The 26,055-nt window shown below is 41.9% G+C and overlaps 1 protein-coding gene across 3 annotated transcripts in view; it reads right to left on the bottom strand.

Annotated features, from left to right (window-relative positions):
• Positions 1–394: 394 nt before the first annotated feature.
• The window catches only part of cd2ap (CD2-associated protein), a 77,232-nt gene continuing 51,571 nt past the window's right edge, over positions 395–26,055 (bottom strand). For all 3 annotated transcript variants that reach the window (XM_029733538.1, XM_029733539.1, XM_029733540.1), the window contains exons 12-19: positions 22,710–22,772; positions 12,415–12,559; positions 11,290–11,399; positions 7,214–7,329; positions 6,657–6,740; positions 4,941–5,176; positions 4,491–4,554; positions 395–1,861 (exon numbers count right to left, since the gene is read on the bottom strand). In XM_029733538.1, coding sequence (XP_029589398.1) covers positions 1,820–1,861; positions 4,491–4,554; positions 4,941–5,176; positions 6,657–6,740; positions 7,214–7,329; positions 11,290–11,399; positions 12,415–12,559; positions 22,710–22,772 — 860 coding nt within the window. In that variant the 3' untranslated portion in view covers positions 395–1,819. The remainder of the gene's footprint in view (positions 1,862–4,490; positions 4,555–4,940; positions 5,177–6,656; positions 6,741–7,213; positions 7,330–11,289; positions 11,400–12,414; positions 12,560–22,709; positions 22,773–26,055) is intronic.

Raw genomic sequence — 26,055 nt, 5'->3', positions numbered from 1 at the left:
GTGCAAAGCTGTCATCAAGGCAAAGGGTGGCTACTTTGAAGAATCTCAAATATATTTAGATTTTTTTAACACGTTTTTGGTTACTACATTATTCCATATGTGTTATTTAATAGTTTGTATTCACTATTATTCTACAATATAGGAAATAATACAAATAAAGAAAAACCCTTGAATGACTAGGTGTGTCCAAACTTTTGACTGATATATATATATATAAAAAATGTAAATAATTAGCTTGCTGAAAATAGAATATGAAGAAGGATGCAGAGAAAGAAGGCCATCCACAGTGTTCAGGATGATCTGGAGTCGAGGCAAACATCCTTCTGGTCATGATGGGTAAGTAACACGTTAAGAATCAACAAAATGCTGCATAATCTAGCGACAACCTCAAAGATGCTTTTCATCAAAGGCAATTTCTTTCATGATTTGTCTGTCCGGTACACTGAACGCATCCCATCAAAAACACTTTGTCCTTCGTGGAGTTCAATCACATACGTTTCATTGACAAAGTGGTGCTGGCTGTGCATAGGTACAGTGCAGAGCTTAACCCTTCTGTATCAAGTAGATCTCATCCCCAAAGCCTTTCCATTCAGCCTCTCACTTACAGTAATGAGAAATGGCAGAGATACTGTGTACTGGACTATGTGCTCAGTTGGCCTCCATGCTCCACATTTCTACTTGGTCCAAGTATAAAGGTGTGTGAACCAGACACATTCAGGACAACATGGAAACACACAAAGGTCACTGCTATACAGGACTTCAGGTCTCATCTGGGAGGTTAGAAAGAGATTGCTCACTCTTCAAAGCACACATGATTTTGTTTACAGAGAGAGATTTAGAGAGAGCTGCATATGGTTCATAAAAGAGGAGTCAGAGCAATTTGGCGTACAGGAGTTGGTGCAAGATAACAACAATCAATGAGTAAGCCACAATTTTGACCGTGGCGTGAAATAAAATGGAGGTTTATCTCATAAACCTCTGGTGCTCTTTTCAAGTAGCGCTAGTATTGGCTGTATTTGAAGGTACCAAATATATGATCTATATAACACACCTGTCACTCTCTTTCTGATAGAACCGTTCCACGTGACATGTCCTTTACAAGAAGAACAAAATTAAAAAAGGACCCTCTATAATATGTCTAAGCACATTGTCAGAACTTACAAATATATATCATCAGCAAGTCTAAACAGTTTGATAAATGTAATCTCCCAATATTAACACTTTAATATGTGTTTAACAGGCACAATAGTGTTACCCTGGATAGGAATGTTAGAAAAAAATAAAAAAAATAAGAAAATGATCCCTTATGCCATAGCAATGGAGTACAACACTGCTATAGCAACAGGGACATATCACAATATAATTCATTATGATCTAAAGGAGGCTAATATGGATACTTTAACTGAAAATCAGAATCATCTTTAAAATCAACTACCTGCAAGTCATAAAAAAAATAAAACAAAAGGAATCCCCTATCGCTTTATACAGAATCAGTAGTATTGAGAGCAACCCTCACACATTCCCATAGAGAATGCAGAGACTGCCAGTCCAGCACAGTAGTTAGTAAGGCCTCGATCGTTTGTGTTGGCAAAACAAAAAGAAACAAAAAAAAAAAAGTAACAAAAAACATATACATCTGTATTTAATTACACCTTTCTAGAACTAGAAAACCTTAATATGTGCAAAAATGTAAATCTTACAAATGTGGAATAGGTTGATGATAACTAAAAGTATTATAGGAATGCCATCGTCCCCTTCCTGTTTCTACTTAGAGACAGACCGATAGGTGACTGATGTTCCAGGCTGATTGGGTCAGACTTCACGTCGAATGAACCATCTTCTTTAATTTCTCTATCTCCATCTGAAAGAGACGGACAGACAGACAGACACCATTTTACTACTTTCTCATGGGAAACCAGCAATCCTGATGATAACATCATAGCTAACATTCTCACAGAGAGGTACGTGGGTATCAGATCTTGAATGAAATTAAAGTCTTATTTCCACTTGCGGTCCAATTTAACCCATCCATACCATGTACAATATTAGTGCAAAACACATTGCCATTTCATGCTCAGTGTCATTTGAATACTAATATGCAGGTTGACTGACAACTGCAGAAATAAGCCACCATATGAAAATCTATTGCATTCGTCAGAGAAAAGCTCTGACATGAATATGAGAGAGAGAGAGAAGAAAGAAAGAGAGAGAGAGAGAAAGAGAGAAGAAAGAAAGAGAGAGAGAAAGAGAGAGAGAAAGAGAGAAAGAGAGAAAGAGAGAAAAAGAAAGAGAGAAAGAAAGAGAGAAAGAGAGAAAAAGAAAGAGAGAAAAAGAGAGAAAGAAAGAGAAAAAGAGAAAGAAAGCGAGAGAGAGAGTGAGAGAGAGCAAGAGAGAGCGAGAGAGAGCGAGAGAGAGCGAGAGAAAATGGGGATAAGGATGGACAAGGTTAGGGTATACTGGGTCCGACTCCGTGTGTAGTGCTTAGGGTTGTTGCGGTGACTGTATTACCACCACACCGGAGGTCACGAGTCAAAGGTCAAAGTCCACGTGACTGTTTAGTCACGGTAACTAGGCTTCTCCAAGCTCTGATGTTGCTGATGGTCATTAGTAGCCTACCAAACTTGCTAACTGCCTTGTACTCAGCACTCTATTGTCACTCTAATCACTGTGACAATGCAAATCTAATCGAAAATTAAATAAAACAATTCATGAGAGCCCATGAGCTCATGTGGCGCAACATTTCTATAGGCTATACGATTGCGTGAGAAAACAGGCCTACTATATTTATTTATCAACTTTCCTAATATTAAGCACATTGCTTTGCTTTACAACAGAGGTATTGTATTCCTGGCAGCATTCAAATGAAAAAGCTCCTCAATTTGCTATTTAAGTGCATAGATGAGATGTATTTTTTCCCCAGCCCTTGTTCTGCAACAGGTGCATGATAATGGTCCATCCTAAATCAAAACTCATTTCACAAATATATTATTTAGTATATGTAAAGGCAAGATTAAATTAAGAATAGTCTGATGGGGGACAACATTAGCCCATCATTTGTGAATGATATATTATTTACATTTTAGTCATTTAGCAGACGCTCTTTCTTTTTATTTTTGTACTGGCCCCCCGTGGGAATCGAACCCACAACCCTGGCGTTGCACACACCATGCTGGCGTTGCAAACACCATGCTCTACCAACTGAGCCACAGGGAAGACTATCACTTGTGAATGATGCATAGCTTACGTGCAGTAAGGCAAGAAACAGATAATATATTTTATTTGCGACTTTTTCAAATCATAGTCGCACACCTCATGTAGCCTAGCCCATAGGCCTATATGTTTTGATAAGATTTGGATCACAACTAAAGAGACCAAATAACTTCTTAAAATTAAGCAGATTCATCCAATTTACAACCGATGTAGAGCCTAACTGGCACGTCCTGCTTATAGCCTACTGCCGTGTGCGCATTGCTGCGCTTATAATGTGAAGAAATAACCTAATAGTTTACCAACATTTTAAGCTAAACGTTCTGATCTGTTGCAGCAGCTTCGTTGCTTTTAAATGTTTTTTTTTTAATGCAAGTTGTTGTATTAATTTGGGATCTATCGTATCCCACAACTGTCCCAGACTATGTTTGGAATATTTATCTCGCACAGAAGGACAATAGAATGTCAACTTCGGTACTATGGGGGATAGTAGATTGACAGGCTATTGCGTTTGCTGTTCGTTAGACCTACTCATCTTTTTGGCTGACAAAAAGATGGACATTTCTTCTAACACCTTCAATAAATGTCAGAATTAGGTAAGGAGGCACGCAGTTGTGTCCCCGATGCGTCTTTCTTCTCTTGTAGCCTACTTCGGAGCTGAGATGCCTGTGAGAAGGACCCGATCACGTGACAGGCATTGGCTAATAAGAATTGTGAGTGAGAGGTGCTTCGGAGCACGGTGATTGGCTGCCAGGAGAAGGGAATTATAATTATTATATTCAGCTCAAGGGCACAACGGCCATTGCCCGCAAAAGGCATGGATTTTTTTAATGTGCATTGCCGTCGCGGATATTCTAGGCATTATCATGTGCTTGTCAAATTGTGAATGAGAGACTGATGAAGTGTGTGCAGCCTGTGCAAGAAACAAAGCAGAGCTCAAATCATAGAGTCGCAACGATTTATTAGACTTTTTGAAATGTAGATGCTCCAAAAGGTCTGCATCAGTGGCTTGTAGGCTATGTGTGGGAGCCAGGAGATGCTAAATTTCTTTATGTTAATTAAGGGTCAATTACGGTAAGACTGGCAGTTATTTGCTTGACAATCACCGGCTGACAAAATGTCATGACCACCACGGTCCTACTAGCGCTGAGTAGGGACATAAAGCATTCCACAGTGTGAATGAACCTCTGCCTTTCCAGCCCACCTCACACCCGCTGACTGGACCTGTCAAGCTTACACACTGACAAGCTGCGGTGTAAAGACGGATACCGTCATCAACTTACCTGCAGGGCCACTCGTTTCAACCTCTCCTCGTCCAGCTCGCTTCTCAGCTCTGCCATCTCTCTCCTGCAAAGAAAAGCCTGAATGTTCACAAGGCTCCTCAGTGCTTGAACACATGACAGGCTAGCATCGGATCAACAATAAGATCACATCACCATTACTCTGCCCGAACAGGCTTCACTCACAAGTTCCAACAGTGACTCGCCTATATACAAGCCGTAGGGTACAACATTTTTTTTTAGGACAGTAGCTAAAATACTGCTCTGAAAAAGGTACACAAAGAACAATTTTGACTGATTTATGTAGCTAGCTTTATAATGAAGCTTTATCATCTAAACAAGGCAACATTTGTTTGGTTATCTTAACAAAGACATAACGCTTCATTTGAAGAGTACAGAGTAAATAGTAGGAACTGAACAAAACCAGATCTAAGGAAAGTGGTAGTTAGTTACATTTGCTGGGTCTTGAGGAGCTCCACAGACAGCAGCAGTTCTTTCATTTGACCTCTGAGGTCCTGCAGCTCAGACTTCCGCTCCTCTGGCTCTGCCTTGGCCTTTGTCTCCGCGCTGGGGCCTGGGCTGGGGCTTCTGCGGCCAGGGGCCGAAGCCGCGCTGGCCTTGAGCCCCTCTGACAGGGATGGGCTGGGCTTGAGGACGGGAGATTGGGAGTGTGAGCTGGGCATGGATGGCTGCGGAAGAAGGAGAGAGGTGGTATGAAAATATTTTTGTCCTGGCTGTGACCTCCATTCTGAATGCTTTTGACTAATGAATGAAGTCAGTGTTCCTTTGCTCAAAATTAATCAAGTCAATTCTTCTGGTCGTAAAACATACCATAAGTAGTCTTTAGCGACCAGCCATGACTGCTAGGAGGGAGCTACAGTAGCCGTTTGAAACACTGTTGCAGAGCTGTAGCTGCGGAAGGCTATTTCATTTGGATTGAACACAACTGATCCCCTGTTTCTCCCTCTGAAGTCAGGGGTGCTTTAATATTGTGTTCTCCTGCCTCCCATCACCTCAGGATATAGTTTTCATTCATTTCTTTATTTTCCTCTGCCGAGAGGGTCAACATCTAATTTTAAAGGATTTAAATGTCCAAGAAGCCAAAGGGTATCTTTATTTCAACCTATAGAAGTTTGTAGCCCACAGTTATGGGGCTTGATGCGCAGGGATTAGTCACTCGATTTAAGTGGTACAGGTAAACAGCTGGTTGACCCCAGCTGGTGAGTGCTTTGAGAGGGCCTCCAGTGGCGCTGGCCTGCCCACACAAAGTCAGTGTGAGGTGCATGTCCGCTTTACTCCCCCACTGGGCATCTGAGGAAATGCTAACAAGACACACACGAGGATGGACATGAAGTTTTCATTAGAAACATGAGGATGCCCTCCGTTTGGCCTCTGTAGGACAACTAACACCATGTCCCAGTGTGACTAATATCGGCCTTACACTGGGCCTGAGTGGATTTGTTGGATTGCAAAAGAGCATTATTTTGTGAATGCATGTGAATATCTGCGTGAGTGCGTGTGACTGCATGCATGCGTGTAAATTATTACCTGGACGTATGTGTACGTACATCTTGTGTGACCTCAGGGAGCTTAATGCCAGAGGCTTGCGACTGTGCTGTACTGGAGCCGGTGGGATCAGGGTTCATCAAGATAAGAGGGCTTTCATACAGTAACAGGGTGGCTTACATACAGAGGGAGGGAGGGAGGGAGGGACGGCGAGAGGGACGACAGGAGGACGGCTCCTATTAGTGAGGGATTGCCCAGAGGAACTGAGAGAGGTCTCTATGATTTAACAGAAGATCACAAGACGGTTGCAGTTTTCCGAGGATGTATTAGTTAATATCTGTAGACAAACCTGACCCAGTTTCTGAACTGAGACATATATTTTGCTGTTCTTTTTGGGGTGTTGTATCCTCTATATTAATTCCTTGCTGTGTGCAAATATTGGCTGAAGTGACTAATTTGCAGCAATAGCATCCATTTGGGATGATTTGTACTGGAACAAGGATAGAGCTAATGTGTATTTGGGCCATTGATTCACACTCAGAAAACTTTATTGCCATACATACAAAATAGTTGTTCTGGAATGAGGTTGGTGTACCGCACATACAAGTTCAATACAGGTTAGACACTAACCGATGCAATCAGACACGTCAATGCCATTGTTACCTTTCTTGCGTCTATCAACTTTGGCTTGGGGCGGTCCTCCTCGTCAAACTTGAAGGTTTTCTCCACGCTGATGTCCTTGTTTGGCTGAGAAGACAAAAATACAAAACAGGTCTGCTCAGTAGTTGACACCTTGCCAGACATTCTCACAGACTCACAGGCTTGTTAATCTGTTTCTAACGGAAGGCTTTCATATTACTCTTCAGGGAACTCAGTCAATCTCAGACAAATCGGAGCGACCTGACAGCTCTCCTCTCAGCCCTTCATGTAACTCAAATGTCTGCTATTTGATGTCTTTTCAAGTGGACATGTAGCAACCTGCTCCCAATCTCACGTCAACTCCCCCGATCCATCATGAGGTTCAGATAAGGTGCGATATCTGTGTATGGAATGCGGTGATGTACATTTGCTGTTCAGATAGGACCTGCATGCCAAGTGTGTTTTTGAGAGGAATTTGATGTGTAAACGTAACGTATGGAGCGAGATTAACATGTGTGGTTTTGCAAGTCTGTGTGCAGAGTTGTGTCCTCAGTAGCGTGTTGTTATGTCTGTGTACTCACAGAGTGGCCTCCTCCAAACTGAGCGGGAAGCCTCTTGCCAGCCATCTTTGGTCTGTTAGCGGTGGGGTGAGACAGCTTCTCAGAGGTAGACGACAGATCATCAAAGCTCATCAGGTCTTCAGAGACAGATACAGAGGGAGAGACGTAAAGAGAAAAGTAAATAACAGCACTTTTCTTTACAAATGCAGACAGCAGAAAGATCATAGGCGTTTTCATGAAATGGAACAAAGAACTGGATAGAAATAAGACGTCGCAACCAAAACCATTGAACGGTAGTTGCCATTCTATGGTCTTGTGTTTTCCTTTCAATGAGAAGTAGAAGAACACAGGTTTTTCATCTGAAGAGACACAGTTCTGGGAAGAAGACCAACTTAGGAATGGGGCTGTAATCACATTTCATTGTTAAGATTTCCTTGAGAATTGTACAACACTGAAACTGCCACACTAAGTAAGCACTATATAGTCCTATGGGTAACACGTAATAAACCATTTATAAAAGGCATTTATAAAATTGTGTGATCACCATTCATTAATCATTACTCCCACACTTAAACCATTTAGTAATCATTAGTAAAGTATTTTTGCAGTCCATAATCTAAAGTGAGCACAATTTATACTTTATAAACACTTAATGTTTTGAGTGACCTGCAATTTCTCACAAAAAAAATGGGCATGCCATTGGTAGACATTCCAGCAATACCCGGTAAAAGAATAAGCAGAACGTTTAAGGAAATATACACAAATGTGAGAATAACTAGCTTAGTAACGATAACAAATGCGGGAGTAATGATTCCTAAAAAAAACCCAGTATAAATGCCTTAAGTGGATTATTAGGTACCCTTAAAATGAAGTGTTAACGTCCTATATAAATACTATAGACAGGATTTTTAGTAACATTGCAGAACTCCCAGGGGAGTGAAGTTGACATAAAGGAGAATGAGGAGGAGTGTTTTTCCCTGTTTGTTTTCACATCCTAATCCCACGGAGCTAATGACCTATGGTTTTAGCAGCTCTTTTGATGCTTTTAGCGCCGTGGGTCAGAGACACGACTCCCCAGGAAACTTCTACCTCCATGATGTCATGATTCTGAGAACTCACCTCGCCTAAACTCCCTTGTCTTCCCTTAGCTCGATCTCCATCCCTTTATCTCTTCCTAAAAGCTTTTCTCTTGTGTATTCCTGTTTGTGATTGTCCTTGGCATGAAATGAGAGGTGATGTAAACATAGCCAACCTCCCTCCCTCCCTCTTTCTCATCCTCTTTTATCTCTCCATCCTCCAAAAACCTATTCACCCATGGGTTTAGAGGATTAAATCAACACATTAGCGACAAAAACTCTAAAAATAAAAACTAAGTATTTTAGTAATTTGGGATTTTAGCTGTCAATATATATCTTACAGCATTTGATCATTTGTTACAGTAGGCCTGAAATGCTTCAGAGAGGAAATCGTGATGCTGAAATTAAACCAGTTGACTTTGAATGTGTTTCAGAGTTCACGGATGTCTCCGGTTGCATCTGTGATGCAGTACCATTATGAATCTACCGGTATGTGTCAAAGGGCAAACCAAACACACGAAATATGCATAATGTTAGTAAAAAAACTAAGCTCTTAATGGACACACAAAGCATACTGGACTTTTTAAATGTTGGAAGGTAACATTTAAAAGAATGTCCCCGAATCAACCTTTAAAGAAAAAAGAACAAAGGCAACATTAAACATGTCGTCGCCCACAAATGAATATCTGAATTAATAAAAAGGGGTTTCAGCTCATCCCCCTCTTTTTAGGTCAGTGTTTCCTGTTCTTGAGGACATTACTCCAACAGCCTGTTGCGGCAGGAGGGGTAATCCACAACTCAAATATGGATCTACTGCACTAATCCTCAGTTTAGATAGAACACCATCAGCCAGTAGCAACTCATCCCAAAACTCAATTAAAAACACAGGAGGGCTGCAGACCCCTAGAGAGGAGGGACCTACTGCAGAATGCCACACACACACACACACACACACACACACACACACACACAACTGGTGCTGGTGGTATGCAGGAGAGAACAACTGCCCCCTCTCATTGAAGCCACGGATGTTAAAGTCCGACCCTGGTACTGCAGGCAGTTAGCATCCCCCATTCTAGTGATTGGAAAAATATATATATTTGTGGTCAATCTCTGTGCAAATAAAAAAATGTTTAGAAGACAATCATGGTACCAATAATTGCTTCTAACACACCAGATGTCCTTGAACTGATTATCGCACACAGAAGTAGTTAATGACAATTTAGTTGCTAATGGCAGCCTCAGTCTGTCTCGGTTACTCAATGAGAGGGAGCAGCACTGAGCTAGCCTGCAACATCACTCCCCTGAGTAGCTCAAACCGCACATGTTATGTCTCCATGAGACGCCATCTTAACCGACTGCATTTGGCTTCAATGCACTATTGAGTCTTCACATAAGAATGAATGGTGTCACGTGATCAATGGCTTTGTCCATTCATATACAGTCATTGGTGGTACTCCACATGGACAGGCACACAGACACTTTAAATGTGACATAGTGGAGGGCCATAAACAACTAGTTGGGTTCATAACTGTAGGTAGGTACTGCTAATGGATGCAAAAACAATAAAGTCTGCACACACTGAAGAAAAAGCATCATTACCGAAATGTCTATAAGCAAGTATTGAACTGTAAAATGAATGAAGTAAGCTTTTTATTCTTGAAAAACAAAAGTACGTAGCCCTTTACACTCGTAGCCGTATGTAGGTTGAAAATGGCTGATCTGGGCACTGATAAGTGTCTAAATTGGAACACAGTGGCTGTGCAGTAACATGCTGTAAATGACGTCAGAGCTCTGGCTCTACGCTTCACAGCGCTGTATGGGTTTTGATTGACAGCTGTTCTGAACATGAGCACCGCGTGCGACAAGAAGTTGCCCCCAGCCCTCACAGTAATTGGGCAACTTTTGAAGAAAAAAAAAAGAAAAAGTGTTGTCCGGGTGAGGGAAATGCTGAGGACTCAATTAAGAGGACTCAATCTATTTTGAAAGATGAGACATTTAGGATTAAAATAAATACCGATTTGATGTCATACAGGCAAGCCAAACACCTGTGAGTCCAAACGTGCACTTCCCATTCTCCAGATCATGTCATATACAGTGTCAACATTTATGATCACTGTGTTCGATGTACAGTTAAAAGATGACATCGCGTCATACCCTGAGATGTTCTGAACACAATGAGCTTGTGTGTGTCTATTGTGACAAGCTTTCAAATGACGCCCCCCTGACCCAGATCACTATTTAAAATGGAACGTTCTAGGATTGCGTAAACAGCAGCAGCAATTGTGAGGATGGCGGGGATGCAGGCTTGTGTTCCAAACAAAACTACAAGTGAGCTTGCTCTAGTTCCTCAACAGCGCAGCTCGGAGAGTTTAAAAAAAAAAAAGCATCGTGACTCTTCTTTGAGTCATTGAAACCTCCAAACTGTGCTCTTTTAATTACCACCATGCTTATGCATTTTCATATTTCCTCTGTAAGAAACATTTAAATGTAGCCCTATGAATAGGCCAAATCCCACGAGTGTAAAGGAACTTTATTTTACCACAGCTATATAGACTAACTGGTTTTACGCATTTCATAATTAAAAAAAAATGTAAATCAGGCAAATTCTTATTTACAATGAAGGCCTACACAGGCCAAACCCGGACGACGCTGGGCCAATTGCGTGACGCCCTATGGGACTCCCAATCACGGCCGGTTGTGATACAGCCTGGATTCAAACCAGGGTGTCTGTAGTGATGCCTCATTAGACCGCTGCGTCACTCAGGAGGTTTTACGCATAAAGAAACATTCAACCTAAGAAGCTGGGAGAGTATATATGGTTTTATAGATGAAATGTGATCCTGTGTTTGGAGCAAGCTGAGCATAACTAATAATGATGTCACGGAGCTGTATAATCGTGAAGGTATGTATATATCTATATTTATTCTTGATCCCCGATGAATGTTTCATTGCATGCCTTGTTAAAAAAGGTTTTACTACTAGGAATTTCTTCAAAATAAAAAGTGGAGTCATACATACCCATGTCAAGAGCTTTGTCCCCCCAGTCACCCGACAGCGTTTTTGGTTTGCTGGGTAACGTTGGCTCAATGTCGGACTTTGGAAGTGTGGAAGGCACCTCTCCATTGTGCCTGTAGAGGAGGGGGATAACAACAATAACAGTAGCAAAACATTACTAGAGATGTAAATAGTAGTGGCAGTAATACAATCCTGATGGCTGGAGTTATAGGTACATTATGTTAGGAATGCAACTGGATTTCAAAGGCCTTTGTGCTACACATTGAGACTTAAATAGCAAAATAGGAAAGCTATTTTCAGCGTGAATGCAATCATTCAGAAGCCATAAACAAATGCCTGAAACTAAATATACTGATTATTAATGCTGTTGTAGTTTGAAGCTGTTCCTCCTCAAATGCATCTATGCTGCCACAGCAGACCTACTATCCATCTGCATCGTATACATTAGACTAGTTCTAGAGTACACGGTCCCTGCCTGGCACCCTGGCCTCACTCAAACCCTGAGTGCTCAGCTGGAGCGGCTCCAGAAGGGAGCTTGCAGAATAATTCTGAGCGAGTCGTATACCAGCTATGGGGAAGCCCATGAAACCTTAGGAATCATGTCCTGGGAGAACTGATGGAAGCAGATCTGCCTGACATTTGCTAAATCTCGGCAGATCTCCCAGTTTGCAGACTGGCTCCCCCCAACCAGACAGCAGGTCACTGGATGTAACCCACAACAGCCACAAACTAAACACTCTCATGACACAGACAAGCTGCTATCAGAACTCCCATCCCATACTTCCCTAAACTGATCAACGCACACACGCACACACACACACACACACGCCTAAGATATGCCTACATAAGAACTCTTGTATTTTATAAAGCGGGCACCCCATACCTTGCTAATTTTGCTTTGTATACATTGCATATTTTAAATGGTATCATATTAAACGTTTATGCTAGTTGAGGATTTGACTATTGTATTATTAGGATTGTAAATTGGTGTACAACTTAGTCTATGACAGTGAATTTGCCAATAAAACCTACTACTGCACAATGTTGTCCTTCCTCAAGTGAATATCCAATATGAACAAAGGGAAAGCTGGAAGAACAGGGGGACGGGTAGAAGGATGAAAGGCTTACTTGGCCCCTAGGGAGGGTGCGAGAGGCTTGTCTGGTCGTTTTGGGGGGAGGACGCCTGGTTTACCCTTGCCTGGAGGAGGTACAGGTTTCTTGGGTGGGACCAGAGGGGCAGTAGGCTTTGACAGTTTTTGATCTGTCTTGTCACCTTCACACACACACAGAGAGAGAGAGACAGAATTTGAATCAGAATGATCATTGTGATAAAATATTTCACATTTTATGCACTGTACTGTATACATTTCAAGACCATGGAGGTTGCACGAGGTCCTGGTTGTTTTAGGCACATTCATTCTCGGCTGCCAGGACATGTAAGCATCAACTATTCCCAGGGATATTCCACTGAAATATTAAAACAGACAACCCCTAACCTCATTAGGGAAATGCTTCATTCCTGACAGAGAAACAAACAACGCTGTGACAAATTATTCATATGCATAGAGGGCGATAAGATATGCAAAGCAGGAACAAGTGTAAAACAGCAAGGTGTTTCTTTTAGCTAATCGAGGCCTAGGGAGAAGGGAAGTGTCTCCGTGTCCCTGAAGTCATCCTTTGAAAGGGGTTAGTGCCAGGGCGAAGGATAGCTTTTCAGCCACCATGAGGACAGCCAGTGACATCACTTCTGTAGCGTACAGTGAATGTGTGTAAGTGCAGCACTTCACGTTAATACCAAAGCGCAAGTGTGCAAGAAGCCCAGAGGTAAGCCAAAAACAGGACACATAATCTAGGTTAAAGCACTGCTAATAAAAGGCCTGTCACAATGGATTGCCTGGGGGAAAAAAACATGCAGTAGCTGTCCACTCACTGTCACATTGTCCCTCCATTTACCCTGATGACATCATAACTATACATGCAAATAACATTATTTTTATTTTACCTTTTAACTAGGCAAGTCAGTTAAGAACACATTCTTATTTACAATGACGGCCTACACCGGCCAAACCCGGATGACGCTGGGCCAATAGTGCGCCGCCCTATGAGACTCCCAATAACATCCGTTAACTCATCCCATATCAGACTAAAACCCTGGAGCTACGATAGATATAAAAGGCAAAGGGAACTTTAGGATGAAACTAAAAGAAAACTTACATTAAACTCATAAAAAGCTAAACATTTGGGCTAAACATATATATTTTTGTTAATTACCTGACACTTTTATCCAGAGTTACTAAGTAAAAATAAAGTACAGGACATTTAAATTAGAAGTTAATTGCTAAATATATACTGAACGAAAATAAACACAACATGCTACAATTTCAAAGATTTTACTGAGTTTCAGTTCAAATAAGGAAATCAAATCAATTGAAATAAATTCATTAGGCGAAGTTGCTGGATATTGGCGGAAAACTGGAACACGCTGTCGAACACGGCGATCCAGAGCATCCCAAACACGCTCAATGGGTGACATGTCTGGTGAGTGTGCAGGCGAGACATTTTCAGCTTCCAGGAATTGTGTACAGATCCTTGAGACATTGGGCCATGCATTATAATGCTGAAACATGAGGTGATGGTGGCGGATGAATGGCACGACAATGGGCCTCAGGATTTCATCATGGCATCTCTGTGCATTCAAATTGCCATCGATAAAATGCAATTGTGTTCGTTGTCCGTAGCTTATGCCTGCCCGTACCATAACCCCCCCATTGGGCACTCTGTTCACAACGTTGACATCAGCAAACCATACACGTGTTCTGTGGTTGTGAGGCCAATTGGAAGTACTGCAAAATTCTCTAAAATGCCGTTGGAGGCGGCTTTGGTAGAGAAATTAACATTTCATTATCTGGTAACAGCTCTGGTGGACATTCTTGCAGTCAGCATGCTAATTGCACGCTCCCTTAAAACTTGAGACATCCATGGAATTATGTTGTGTGAAAAAACTGCACATTTTAGAGAGGCCTTTTTATTGTCTCCAGCATAAGGTGCACATGTGTAATGATCATGAAAAAATGCTCACTAACATTTGTGCACAAAAGTTTGAGAGTAATGCACGTTTTGGGCATATGGACATTTTTGGGGATATTTTATTTCAGCTCATGAAACATGGGACCAAAATGTTACACGTTGCGTTTATATTTTTGCTGAGTGTATATTAGGCTTCTGGTTTTCTGGACTCACAATGTGCTGTTAGCACGGCGGTCCAACATGATTCAAGCCTGTCTCGAGGTTGAGATACATCTGCACACACAAGCTGATAGTTCCGGAACTAATTCATTGATAGCACCTTAACCCCATGAGCTATGAAATGTTCTTATTGATGGGTACTTACACACTGCATGACTGATTATAACATTAAGTACTCAAATACAAGTTAGATCAAATGTAATTGTATTTGTCACATGCTCCGTAAACAACAGGTGTAGATTAACAGTGAAATACTTACTTAGCGCCCTTCCCAACAATGCAGAGAGAAAGAAAATAGAGAAATAATAGAAAAATAATAACACAAGAAAGCAATACACAATGAGTAACGATAACTTGGCTATATACACAGGGTACCAGTACCGAGTCCATGTGCAGGGGTATGAAGTAATTGGAGGTAGATATGTACAATATAGGTAGGGATAAAGTGTCTAGGCAACAGGATAGATAATAAACAGTAACAGCAGCGTATGCAATGAGTAAAAAAATAAGTGCAAAAAGGGTCAATGCATATAGTTAACCAATAGCTACCAGAACTAACTGTTTAGCGTTCTTATGGCGTAGGGGTAGAAGCTGTGCATGGTCCTGTTGGTTCTAGACTTCGTGCATCGGTACCGCTTGCCGTGCGGTAGTAGAGTACATTCTATGACTTCGGTGATTGGAGTTTTTAAGGCCTTATTCTGACACCGCCTGGTATAGAGGTCCTGAACGGCAGGGAGCTCAGTCCCAGTGATGTACTGGGCGGAACACACCACCCTCTGTAGCGCCTTGCAGATGGATGCCAAGCAGTTGCCATACCACGCGGTAATGCAGCCAGTCAAGATGCTCTCAATTGTGCAGCTGTAGAACGTTTGGAGGATCGGAGGGCCCATGCCAAATCTTTTCGGCCTCCTGAGGGGTAAGAAGCATTGGTGCGCCCTCCTCACAACTGTGTTGTTGTGTAAGGACCATGATAATTCCTCTGTTTCCTGTAGTCCACGATCAGCTCCCTTGTCTTGCTGACGTTGAGTGGGAGGCCAGGTCTCTGACCTCCTCCCCACAGGCAGTCTCATTGTCATCAGTGATCAGGCCTACCACCGTCGTGTTGTCGGCAAACTTAATGATGGTGTTGGAGTCGTGCTTGGCCACGCAGTCATGGGTGAACAGAGACTACAGGAGGGGACTAAGCACGAGGGGGGCCCCGTGTTGAGGATCAGCGTGGCGAATGTGTTGTTGCGAATTGGAGTGGGTCCAGGGTGTCTGGGATGATGGTGTTGATGGGAGCCATGAACAGCCTTTCAAAGCAGTTCATGGTTACAGATGTGAATGCTACGGGGCGAGTAATTTAGACAGGTTTTTTGGCGTTCTTGGGCAGAGTGATTATCGTGGTCAGCTTGAAACATAGGTATTACAGATTGGGTCAGGGAGAAGTTGAAAATGTCAGCGAAAACACTTCAAAGACACTTGCCAGCTGGTCAGCGCACGCTCCGAGTATGCGACCTGGTAATCCTTCTGGCCCTGTGACCTTGTGAATGTTAGGCCTTGTGAATGTTACGGCTGACTAATCCTTGGGCATTGTCCTTTGTGCTTTCTTTGTGTTCCTGGACCATTTGCCATGCAGCTCCAGGTGACAGAGAGCACATAAACGAGGGCTAAGCCTACAGTAACATGTTGGTAGAAATGAGGTAAAACTGCATTAAAATCACCGGCGACTCACCCCGCCTCCAGGTGAGCATTTCCTTGTTTGCTTATGGCCCTATATCGCTCGTTCAGTGCGGTATTAGTGCCAGCATCAGTTTGTGGTGGTAAATAGACAGCTACAAAAAATATAGATGAAAACTCTTGGTAATGTAGTGGAAGAACGAGAGAAGGTGATACTCACACCTGGTGACTGGCTGGGGCCGAGGCCCAGCATGATGACTCAATCCCGATTCATGGCATTGTTTAATGACATACCATCTGTGGGCTACCACAGGGGTCAAACACCTTATCTGTGGCAATCTAGAGGAAGAGACATTCTCACTGAAGTCCTGGGGTCACTGACGCCAGGAGAGGTGTGAAGACTGATTAAAAAAACTTGAATTGGCAAAATGAATGTTACTGTGTGAATTTAATTGCCATGTTTGAATTGTTTCAAGAGTTCAGAAAGAGTTATGAATGTACTGCAAGTGCTATGGATTTAGTGATACAGAGAAATTGTTTTATTCTGTTTGTCGGAAGGCAGATAGTTCAAAGAGAAGCGATACAGGGGTGTGTTCTTACTGTATCATACAGTGTTGAGGTGTGGTGATTAGATTAGAGAACGCGTGTGAAGTTGAATGACTTTTGTTTTAATGTTTTTGGTCATGCAAAGTGATGTTAATTAGACGTTGGGAGATTTGGCGTTTTTGGAAGAATAAAAGCTGGGTATAAACATTGGTATACCGATCTCCTGATGCACAATGACGCGATGATCGTTTGTATGTAAAATACAGGTGAATTTTTTTCTTCTTTTTATAGTGAAGATTTCTGTATGTACTATTTTCTTTATTATTGTATTTATCGGATGACCTTTAAATGGATACGAACTGTAGTCCTCACATTTGAATAATATTTCTTGAATTATTTGGTGAAATGTCTAATGGTAAATTTAATTCACATAGCATATATGCTTGGTCTCTAACTGTGCATCTCTGAGCTAAGGTTTACTCAATAATTGAATGCGAAGACTTCGATTGCAAGATATTAGCTCCTTGTTCCTTAGCCTCTTAATAATTGCAAAAATGGTAAACCTAGACACGTGCATCTTATCCTCTTATGGCTAGGGGGCAGTATTTTCACGGCCGGATAAAAAACGTACCCGATTTAATCTGATTATTACTCCTGCCCAGAAACTAGAATATGCATATAATTATTAGCTTTGGATAGAAAACACTCCAAAGTTTCTAAAACTGTTTGAATGGTGTCTGTGAGTATAACAGAACTTATTTGGCAGGCCAAAACCTGAGAAGATTCCAAATAGGAAGCGCCCTCTCTGACAAGATCTTGTTCTTCTTCTCTGTTTATTGAAGACTGAGGATCTTTGCTGTAACGTGACACTTCCTACGGCTCCCATAGGCTCTCAGAGCCCGGGAAAAAGCTTAATGATATCGAGGCAGACCCAGGCTGAAACACATTTGCGCTTTTGGCAAGTGGCCGATCAGAGGATAATGGGCTTAGGCGCGTGCACGAGTCGACCCCGTGCTTTATTTTCTTTCGTCTATTTACCTAAACGCAGATTCCCGGTCGGAATATTATCGCTTTTTTACGAAAAAAATTGCATAAAAATTGATTTTAAACAGCGGTTGACATGCTTCGAAGTACGGTAATGGAATATTTAGAATTTTTTTGTCACGAAATGCGCCGTGCTCGTAACCCTTATTTACCCTTTCGGATAGTGTCTTGAACGCACAAACAAAACGCCGCTGTTTGGATATAACTATGGATTATTTGGGACCAAACCAACATTTGTTATTGAAGTAGAAGTCCTGGGAGTGCATTCTGACGAAGAACAGCAAAGGTAAAAACATTTTTCTTATAGTAAATCTGATTTTGGTGAGTGCTAAACTTGCTGGGTGTCTAAATAGCTAGCCGTGATGGCTGGGCTATCTACTGAGAATATTGCAAAATGTGCTTTCACCGAAAAGCTATTTTAAAATCGGACATTTCGAGTGCATAGAGGAGTTCTGTATCTATAATTCTTAAAATAATTGTTATGTTTTTTGTGAACGTTTATCGTGAGTAATTTAGTAAATTCACCGGAAGTTTGCGGGGGGTATGCTAGTTCTGAACGTCACATGCTAATGTAAAAAAGCTGTTTTTTGATATATGAACTTGATTGAACAAAACATGCATGCATTGTAGGGTTGTTATCTGATGAAGATCATCAAAGGTTAGTGCTGCATTTAGCTGTGGTTTTGTTTTTTGTGACATTATATGCTAGCTTGAAAAATGGGTGTCTGATTATTTCTGGCTGGGTACTCTGCTGACATAATCTAATGTTTTGCTTTCTCTGTAAAGCCTTTTTGAAATCGGACAGTGTGGTTAGATTAGAGTCTTGTCTTTAAAATGGTGTAAAATAGTCATATGTTTGAAAAATTGAAGTTTTCGGATTTTAGAGGAGTTTGTATTTCGCGCCACGCCCATCATTGGATATTGGAGCAGGTGTTCCGCTAGCGGAACGTCTAGATGTAAGAGGTTAAAGTATTCCGAGTGGCGGCGCAAGGCTAGCAACCTTGGCTATACCCACTGGGTATGATTATGGGCCTAAAGCAGTCACAGGATAATGGAGACAGATTGATGTGTAGTTTATTATTACTATATTCAAACTAAATGTTTGGATCATTTCGAGGCCCACCTACATAATAGTGACTCATCTAGTTGATTGGGGATGCTCTATATCACACTCCAGAAATAGTGTGGTCTACATCTTATCATGAGGTATTCTAACTCAGGCGAGCAGAACCTCGAGACTTCCTTAACATATGATAGAAGTTTGCTTGTCCACAAAAATGATGTAAGTAATATTGAATCTCGATTGATTCACAATTGATTGATTCACCATTGAATGACATAAAAGCATTGCAGAGACTGACTATACAAAAAGGGCCTGAAAACACACACACAAAAGTAGGTCAGAAGACAGGCCTGTGATGTCTTCAGCAGACAGATCCACCGCCTTGTTTCTTATAATAAGTGACTAATTACAGAGACAACTTAATCACCGTGTTAACAGCACACTCACAACAAACACTTTGTCCAACCTTACATCTGACACTTGTTAACAACCACTCCAGCCTTCTTACGCAAATCAGTGTTCCTTCATTTCCCCTCTCTCAAATCATAGATTAGGCCCAATCGAGTTGACTTATTTGATTAGTACCCTGGAAGAAGAGTGTGTTAACTGTAAACATGAACATCCCAGAGACGTTGGTCAGGAAGCTGATTGCCTGTTCATAAAACATGCTGAAAAAGCAGCACATTGCTGTAGAGCAACAGTGTCTCAGTGACACAATTCACATTAAAATACCAGACAATGGGCTGCAGCTAACTGTTCTGAAACCAACAGGGATTATGGCCTAAAAATCACATCACGAGTCTTTTCAAATTTATGGGCGATCCACAAAATAAATCTACATTTTAAATTTTTTATGTTCTTTCTAAATAAGCTCAGTTGCACAATTAAAAAGGTCAAAAAATAAATAAACATTTGTTACAAATTTAACCAGAACCATGCACATCCACTAAATTACCAACTTCTGGTAGCAGGCAATTTAGAAAACAAGCCCACCTGGTAGTGAGTAGCCAGATAATCTTAATATTTAAAGTCTAGCCTACTTGGATCTATTTGCTTGCTAACAATGAATACACCCTCCTGTCAGTCTCCAACTGTTTGAACAACAGCCTGTCACTTTGTTAAGATATTGAAATCAAGCGGCCTACCTGGATAAGGAGCTTATTTCTCAGAATGAGAACGCATTGCCAATTCCATACACACACACACACACACACACACACACACACACACACACACACACACACACACACACGTCTTTATATGCTCATTGTACATTTATAAAACACAGACTAGAAAGATAGCCCATACAGTGCCTTCGGAAAGTACTCAGACCCCTTTACTTTTTCCACATTTTGTTACGTTACAGCCTTATTGGATTAAATAAAACACAGATCATCAGCAATCTACACAAAATACCCCATAATGACAAAGCGAAAACAGGTTAGGAATGGTCTGCAAATGTATTAAAAATAAGTATTCAGATCCTTCGCTATGAGACTCGAAACGCAGCTCAGATGCATCCTGTTTCCATTGATCATCCTTGATGTTTCTCCAACTTTATTGGAGTCCACCAGTGGTAAATTCAATTGATTGGACAAAAGACACCTAAAGACTCTCAGACCATGAGAAACAAGATTCTCTGGTCTGATGAAAGCAAGATTGAAATCTCTGGCCTGAATGCCAAGCGTCATATCTGGAGGAAACCTGGCACCATCCCTACTGTGAAGCATGGTGTTAGCAGCATCATGCTGTGGGGATGTTTTTCAAAGGCAGGGACTGGGAGACTAGTCAGGATCGAGGCAAAGATGAACAGAGCAAAGTACAGAGAGATCCTTGATGAAAACCTGCTCCAGAGTTCTCAGGACCTCAGACTTGGGCGAAGATTCACCTACCGACAGGACAACGACCCTAATCACACAGCCAAGGCAATGCAGGAGTGGCTTCGGGACAAGCCTCTGAATGTCCTTGAGTGGCCCAGCCAGAGCCTGGACTTGAACCCGATTGAAAATCTCTGGAGACCTCAAAATAGCTCTGCAGCGATGCTCCTTATCCAACCTGACAGAGGTTGACAGGATCTGCAGAGAATGGGAGAAACCCAAATACAGGTGTGGCAAGCTTGTAGCGTCATACCCAAGAAGACTAAATGGGGTAATTGCTGCCAAAGGTGCTTCAACAAAGTACTAAGGGTCTGAATATTTCAGTTAAATTAGCAAAAACATATTTTGCTTTATCATTATGTACACATTATTGTGTATAGATTGATGAGGATTATATTTAAAAAATCATTTTTAGAACAAGGCTGTAACGTAACAAAATGTGTAAAAAGTCCAGGGGACTGAATACTTTCCAAAAGGCACTGTAAGTCAGTGGCTAAAATGTTGCTAGTGGTATATGGTACCGCAATGCTGTGCACGACAGAAACTGAGCACAAATTTTCCACAATGTTGTTCATTGATACTCATCTTAGTAGGGTCTGCTCTGTTTCAAATTTTAGGAGTTGACACATAAAAAGGGTATCATCACAAAAGGTTAAGTTCTCCTCTATTACAGAAAAAATAATGTCTCAACGCGTTTCGTTGTCCATATGACCGATTATGTTGGACCAAACCTCAAATGAAAATAGCAAGTTGAAGTTGCTTGTTGTCAGAGAGGAAGACGATCTTTCGACTTTGTTGAGAGTGGCAGGGGGTGGGGCTTGATGTCTATGTCTGAGTGGGAAGGTGCGCAGTGCACACAGCACAGAAGGAGCAAAAGAGACGAGACCAAAAAGACAAACAATAATAAAAATGGAAAGAAATTGAAACCTCACAATACAGGCATTTGGAACACCGCACTAAAACAAATTCATTAGAAATAAAATAAATAAATGTATTTATATATATATATATATATATTAGGCCCTACGCTCACCACACACACTTCCAAAGAGATGTATAATGTCTCCAATCGTAGAATATCTATAGGATCAATTATTAAAACCATCCATATTATAGGTGAAGTGGAGGCCAAAGTGCTCTCAAATTTCTGATTGCAATTCACTGTACATCTGATTGTCCAATAATTGTGTAAACCACTTGTTAATAAAGAGGCTGCTGAAGAGGACATGAGTGTTGTTTATATCCAAGGCGACACGACACCCAACATGTGAAATGAAAAGATGAGAGTGTTCTCCTCTAATAGCCTGTGGTAGGATATGCCATGGTCAGGTAGGCATAGCAGGACTGGTGCAGCTGCTGCTCACTGACTAAGTGAGGGGACCAAAAGGATATTTGCATCATCATTTCCCTACAAGTGGATCAACTGTCAACACAAACACTACAGGGATGTGAATCCCTGTGTGTCTCTTGATCTGTATGACAGGTGTCTGTCTTGAGTCTAGACCCTTGGGATCAGCTTTAGTGAGCATATACAGTTAGTTATTCATGAAATAATTCATGTGATTTTAAGAGGGGCCCAAATGTCAAAATTACAGCTTGCATCTTCCAGGTGCAAATGCTCAAGCCAGAGAAAACTCTTCATTGGTGTGAGACTTAAGACTAATTTATACAATACGGAGACGAAATGTTCGGCACGTAGCAGTGTCGCAATGTCACTTTTTCATAACTACACACACACACACACACACACACACACACACACACAACAGGGTCAGGTTGTGTAGTAAGACTAATATAAAATGTATGTGATACCTGACAGAATGTGATCGGTGTGAGCCTATTGACCTCATCTGGAGAGCCACATCCCTTGGAGCTGATTGGAAGGTGGGAAGTGTTGGCAGCACCCAGAGAGGAGAGGGGAAAGGTTTCTCACCCCTTAATGGGAAAGGGCAGGTAGGTGGAAGGATGGGGAAGAGGGCAAACCTTACCTCTGTCCTCAGGATGCGGATGCAGGGGCTTCTTGTCAGCCAACGGGACCTCGGGTTTGCGAGCTGAAAAGCGAAACATGTTCCTGTTGGTTAGTAACGTCCTCCTCTCTTTACAATCGCTCTACGAATCTATGAGGGCAGCCACTCGTACACAGAGCAAACTGAACAGACATTCTGCAAGGATGTGAGACATTCAAGTGTTTCCTGTGCAGACTACAGGGAGAGTACAGAAATCTTTGCAGTGCTCTGCAAGCACCTGAAACTTCAGATGTTTCCTAGATAGGAGGCATTCTTGCAATAAGTATTAACACCCTTTGGAAACATGAACCTAAAAGAACAGAAAACTCAGATTGTTTCCCAATCAACACAGGGATTCATCAATGATGTCGCTCTCGCTGCTGGTGATTCTTTGATCCACCTCTACGCAGATGACACCATTCTGTATACCTCTGGCACTTCTTTGGACACTGTGTTAGCTAACCTCCAGACGAGCTTCAATGCCATACAACTCTCCGTCCGTGGCCTCCAACTGCTCTTAAATGAAAGTAAAACTAAATGCATGCTCTTCAACCATTCGCTGCCCGCACCTGCCTGCCCGTCCAGCATCACTACTCTGGACAGTTCTGACTTAGAATATGTGGACAACTAAAAATACCTAGGTGTCTGGTTAAACTGTAAACTCTCCTTCCAGACTCAGATCAAACATCTCCAATCCAAAATTAAATCTAGAATCGGCTTCCTATTTCGCAACAAAAGCATCCTTCACACATGCTGCCAAACATACCCTCGTAAAACTGACCATCCTACCGCTCCTCGACTTCGGCGATGTCATTTACAAAATAGCCTCCAACACCCTACTCAACAAATTGGATGCAGTCTATCACGGTGCCATCCGTTTTGTCACCAAAGCCCCATATACTACCCACCACTGCGACCTGAACGCTCTCGTTGGCTGGCCCTCGCTTCATACTCGTCGCCAAACCCACTGGCTCCAGATCATCTACAAGTCTCTGCTAGGTAAAGCCCCGCCTTATCTCAGCTCACTGGTCACCATAGCAGCACCCACCCGTAGCACGCGCTCCAGCAGGTATATCTCACTGGTCACCCCCAAAGCCAATTCTTCCTTTGGCCTCCTCTCCTTCCAGTTCTCTGCTGCCAATGACTGGAACGAACTACAAAAATCTCTGAAGCTGGAGACTCTTACCTCCCTCACTAGCTTTAAGCATCAGCTTTCAGAGCAGCTCACAGATCACTGCACCTGTACATAGCTCATCTGTAAATAGCCCATCCAATCTACCTCATCACCATACTGTATTTATTTATCTTGCCCCTTTGCACCCCCAGTATCTCTACTTGCACATTCTTCTGCACACCCTACCATTCCAGTGTTTAAGTGCTATATTGTAATTACGTCGCCACCATGGCCTATTTATTGCCTTACCTCTCTTATCCTACCTCATTTGCACATGCTGTATATATATTTTTCTACTGTATTATTGATTGTATGTTTGTTTACTCCATGTGTAACTCTGTTGTTGTATGTGTCGAACTGCTTTGCTTTATCTTGGCCAGGTTGCAGTTGCAAATGAGAACTTGTTCTCAACTAGCCTACCTGGTTAAATAAAGGTGAAATAAATGTTTTTATAAAAAATAAGACATATCTAGGTGAAAGGTGCTTGATAGAATAGCCAAGTCAATCTACACACAATACCTCATAAGGACAAAGGAAAAACAGGTTTTTAGAAATGTTTGCTAATTTATAAATTAGGCAGTGATTACAGCATTGAATCTTCTTGGGTATGACGCTACAAGCTTGGCACACCTGTATTTGTGAAGTTTCTCCCATTCTTCTCTGCAGATCCTCTCAAGCTCTGTCATGTTGGCTGGGCAGCTATTTTGAGGTCTCTCCAGAGATGTTCAATCGGGTTCAAGTCCAGGCTCTGGCTGGGCCACTCAAGGACATTCAGAGACTTGTCCCGAAGCCACTCATGCATTGTCTTGGCTGTGTGCTTCGGGTCATTGTCCTGTTGGAAGGTGAACCTTCGCCCCAGTCTAAGGTCCTGAGAACTCTGGAGCAGGTTTTCATCAAGGATCTCTGTACTTTGCTCTGTTTATCTTTGCCTCGATCCTGGCTAGTCTCCCAGTCCCTGCAGTTGAAAAACATTCCCACAACATGCTGCCACCACCATGCTTCACCGTAGGGATGGTGCCAGGTTTCCTCCAGAAGTGATGCTTGGAATTCAGGCCAAAGAGATCAATCTTGGTTTCATCAGACCAAAGAATCTTGTTTCTCATGGTCTGAAAGTCTTTAGGTGTCTTTTGGCAAACTCCAAGGGGGCTGTTATTTGTCTTTTACTGAGGAGTGGCTTCCGTCTGGCCACTCTACCATAAAGGCCTGACTGGAGGAGTGCTGCACAGATGGTTGTCCTTCTGGAAGGTTCTCCCATCTCCACAGAGGAACTCTGTCAGAGTGACCATCAGGTTCTTGGTCACCTTCGTGACCAAGGCCCTTCTCCCCCGATTGCTCTATGATGAGTCTTTGTGGTTCCAAACATCTTCCATGTAAGAATGATGGAAGCCACTGTGTTCTTGGGGACCCTCAATGCTGCAGAAATGTTTTTGTACCCTTCCCCAGATCTGTGCCTTGACACAATCCTGTCTTGGAGCTCTACGGACAATTCCTTTGACCTCATGGCTGGGTTTTTGCTCTGACATGCACTGTCAACTGTGGGACCTTATATAGACAGGTGTGTGCGCCTTTCCAAATCATGTCCAATTAATTACATTTACCACAGGTGGACTCCAATCAAGTTGTAGAAACATCTCAAGGATGACCGATTGAAACAGGATGAACCAGAGCTCAATTTCAAGTCTAATAGCAAAGGAGCTGAATACTTATGTAAATAAGGCATTTGTTTTTTATTTTTCAAACATTAGCAAACATATCTAAAAACCTGTTTTTGCCTTGTCATTATGGGGTAGTGTGTAGATTGCTGAGGATTTGTTTTTATTTAATCCATTTTAGAATAAGGCTGTAACATAACAAAATGTGGAAAAAGTCAAGGGGTCAGAATACTTTAAAGGCACTGTATCATGTCAACGACTGCAAATCATACATTTTCTGTGACATGGTTTAAAAAAATTCAATAGGATTTAATTGAACCATTTTCATAGTTCCTTACTCATGATGATTCATTTGTGTGTACAGAGCATCCCGTGATCAGTAGAAGAAAAAAAATATAGGTCCCATTAAATGGGTCTTTACTTTTGAACGGTTTGAGCTAGAGACAAGTGGTTTTCTGCATTGTAATAGTGCAACCACAGACAAAGCAATGCTCCGTTTGTT

Source organism: Salmo trutta, chromosome 35 (assembly GCF_901001165.1).
Source record: "Salmo trutta chromosome 35, fSalTru1.1, whole genome shotgun sequence".
Taxonomy (NCBI): domain Eukaryota; kingdom Metazoa; phylum Chordata; class Actinopteri; order Salmoniformes; family Salmonidae; genus Salmo; species Salmo trutta.
This window is presented reverse-complemented; position numbering and strand designations above follow the sequence as displayed.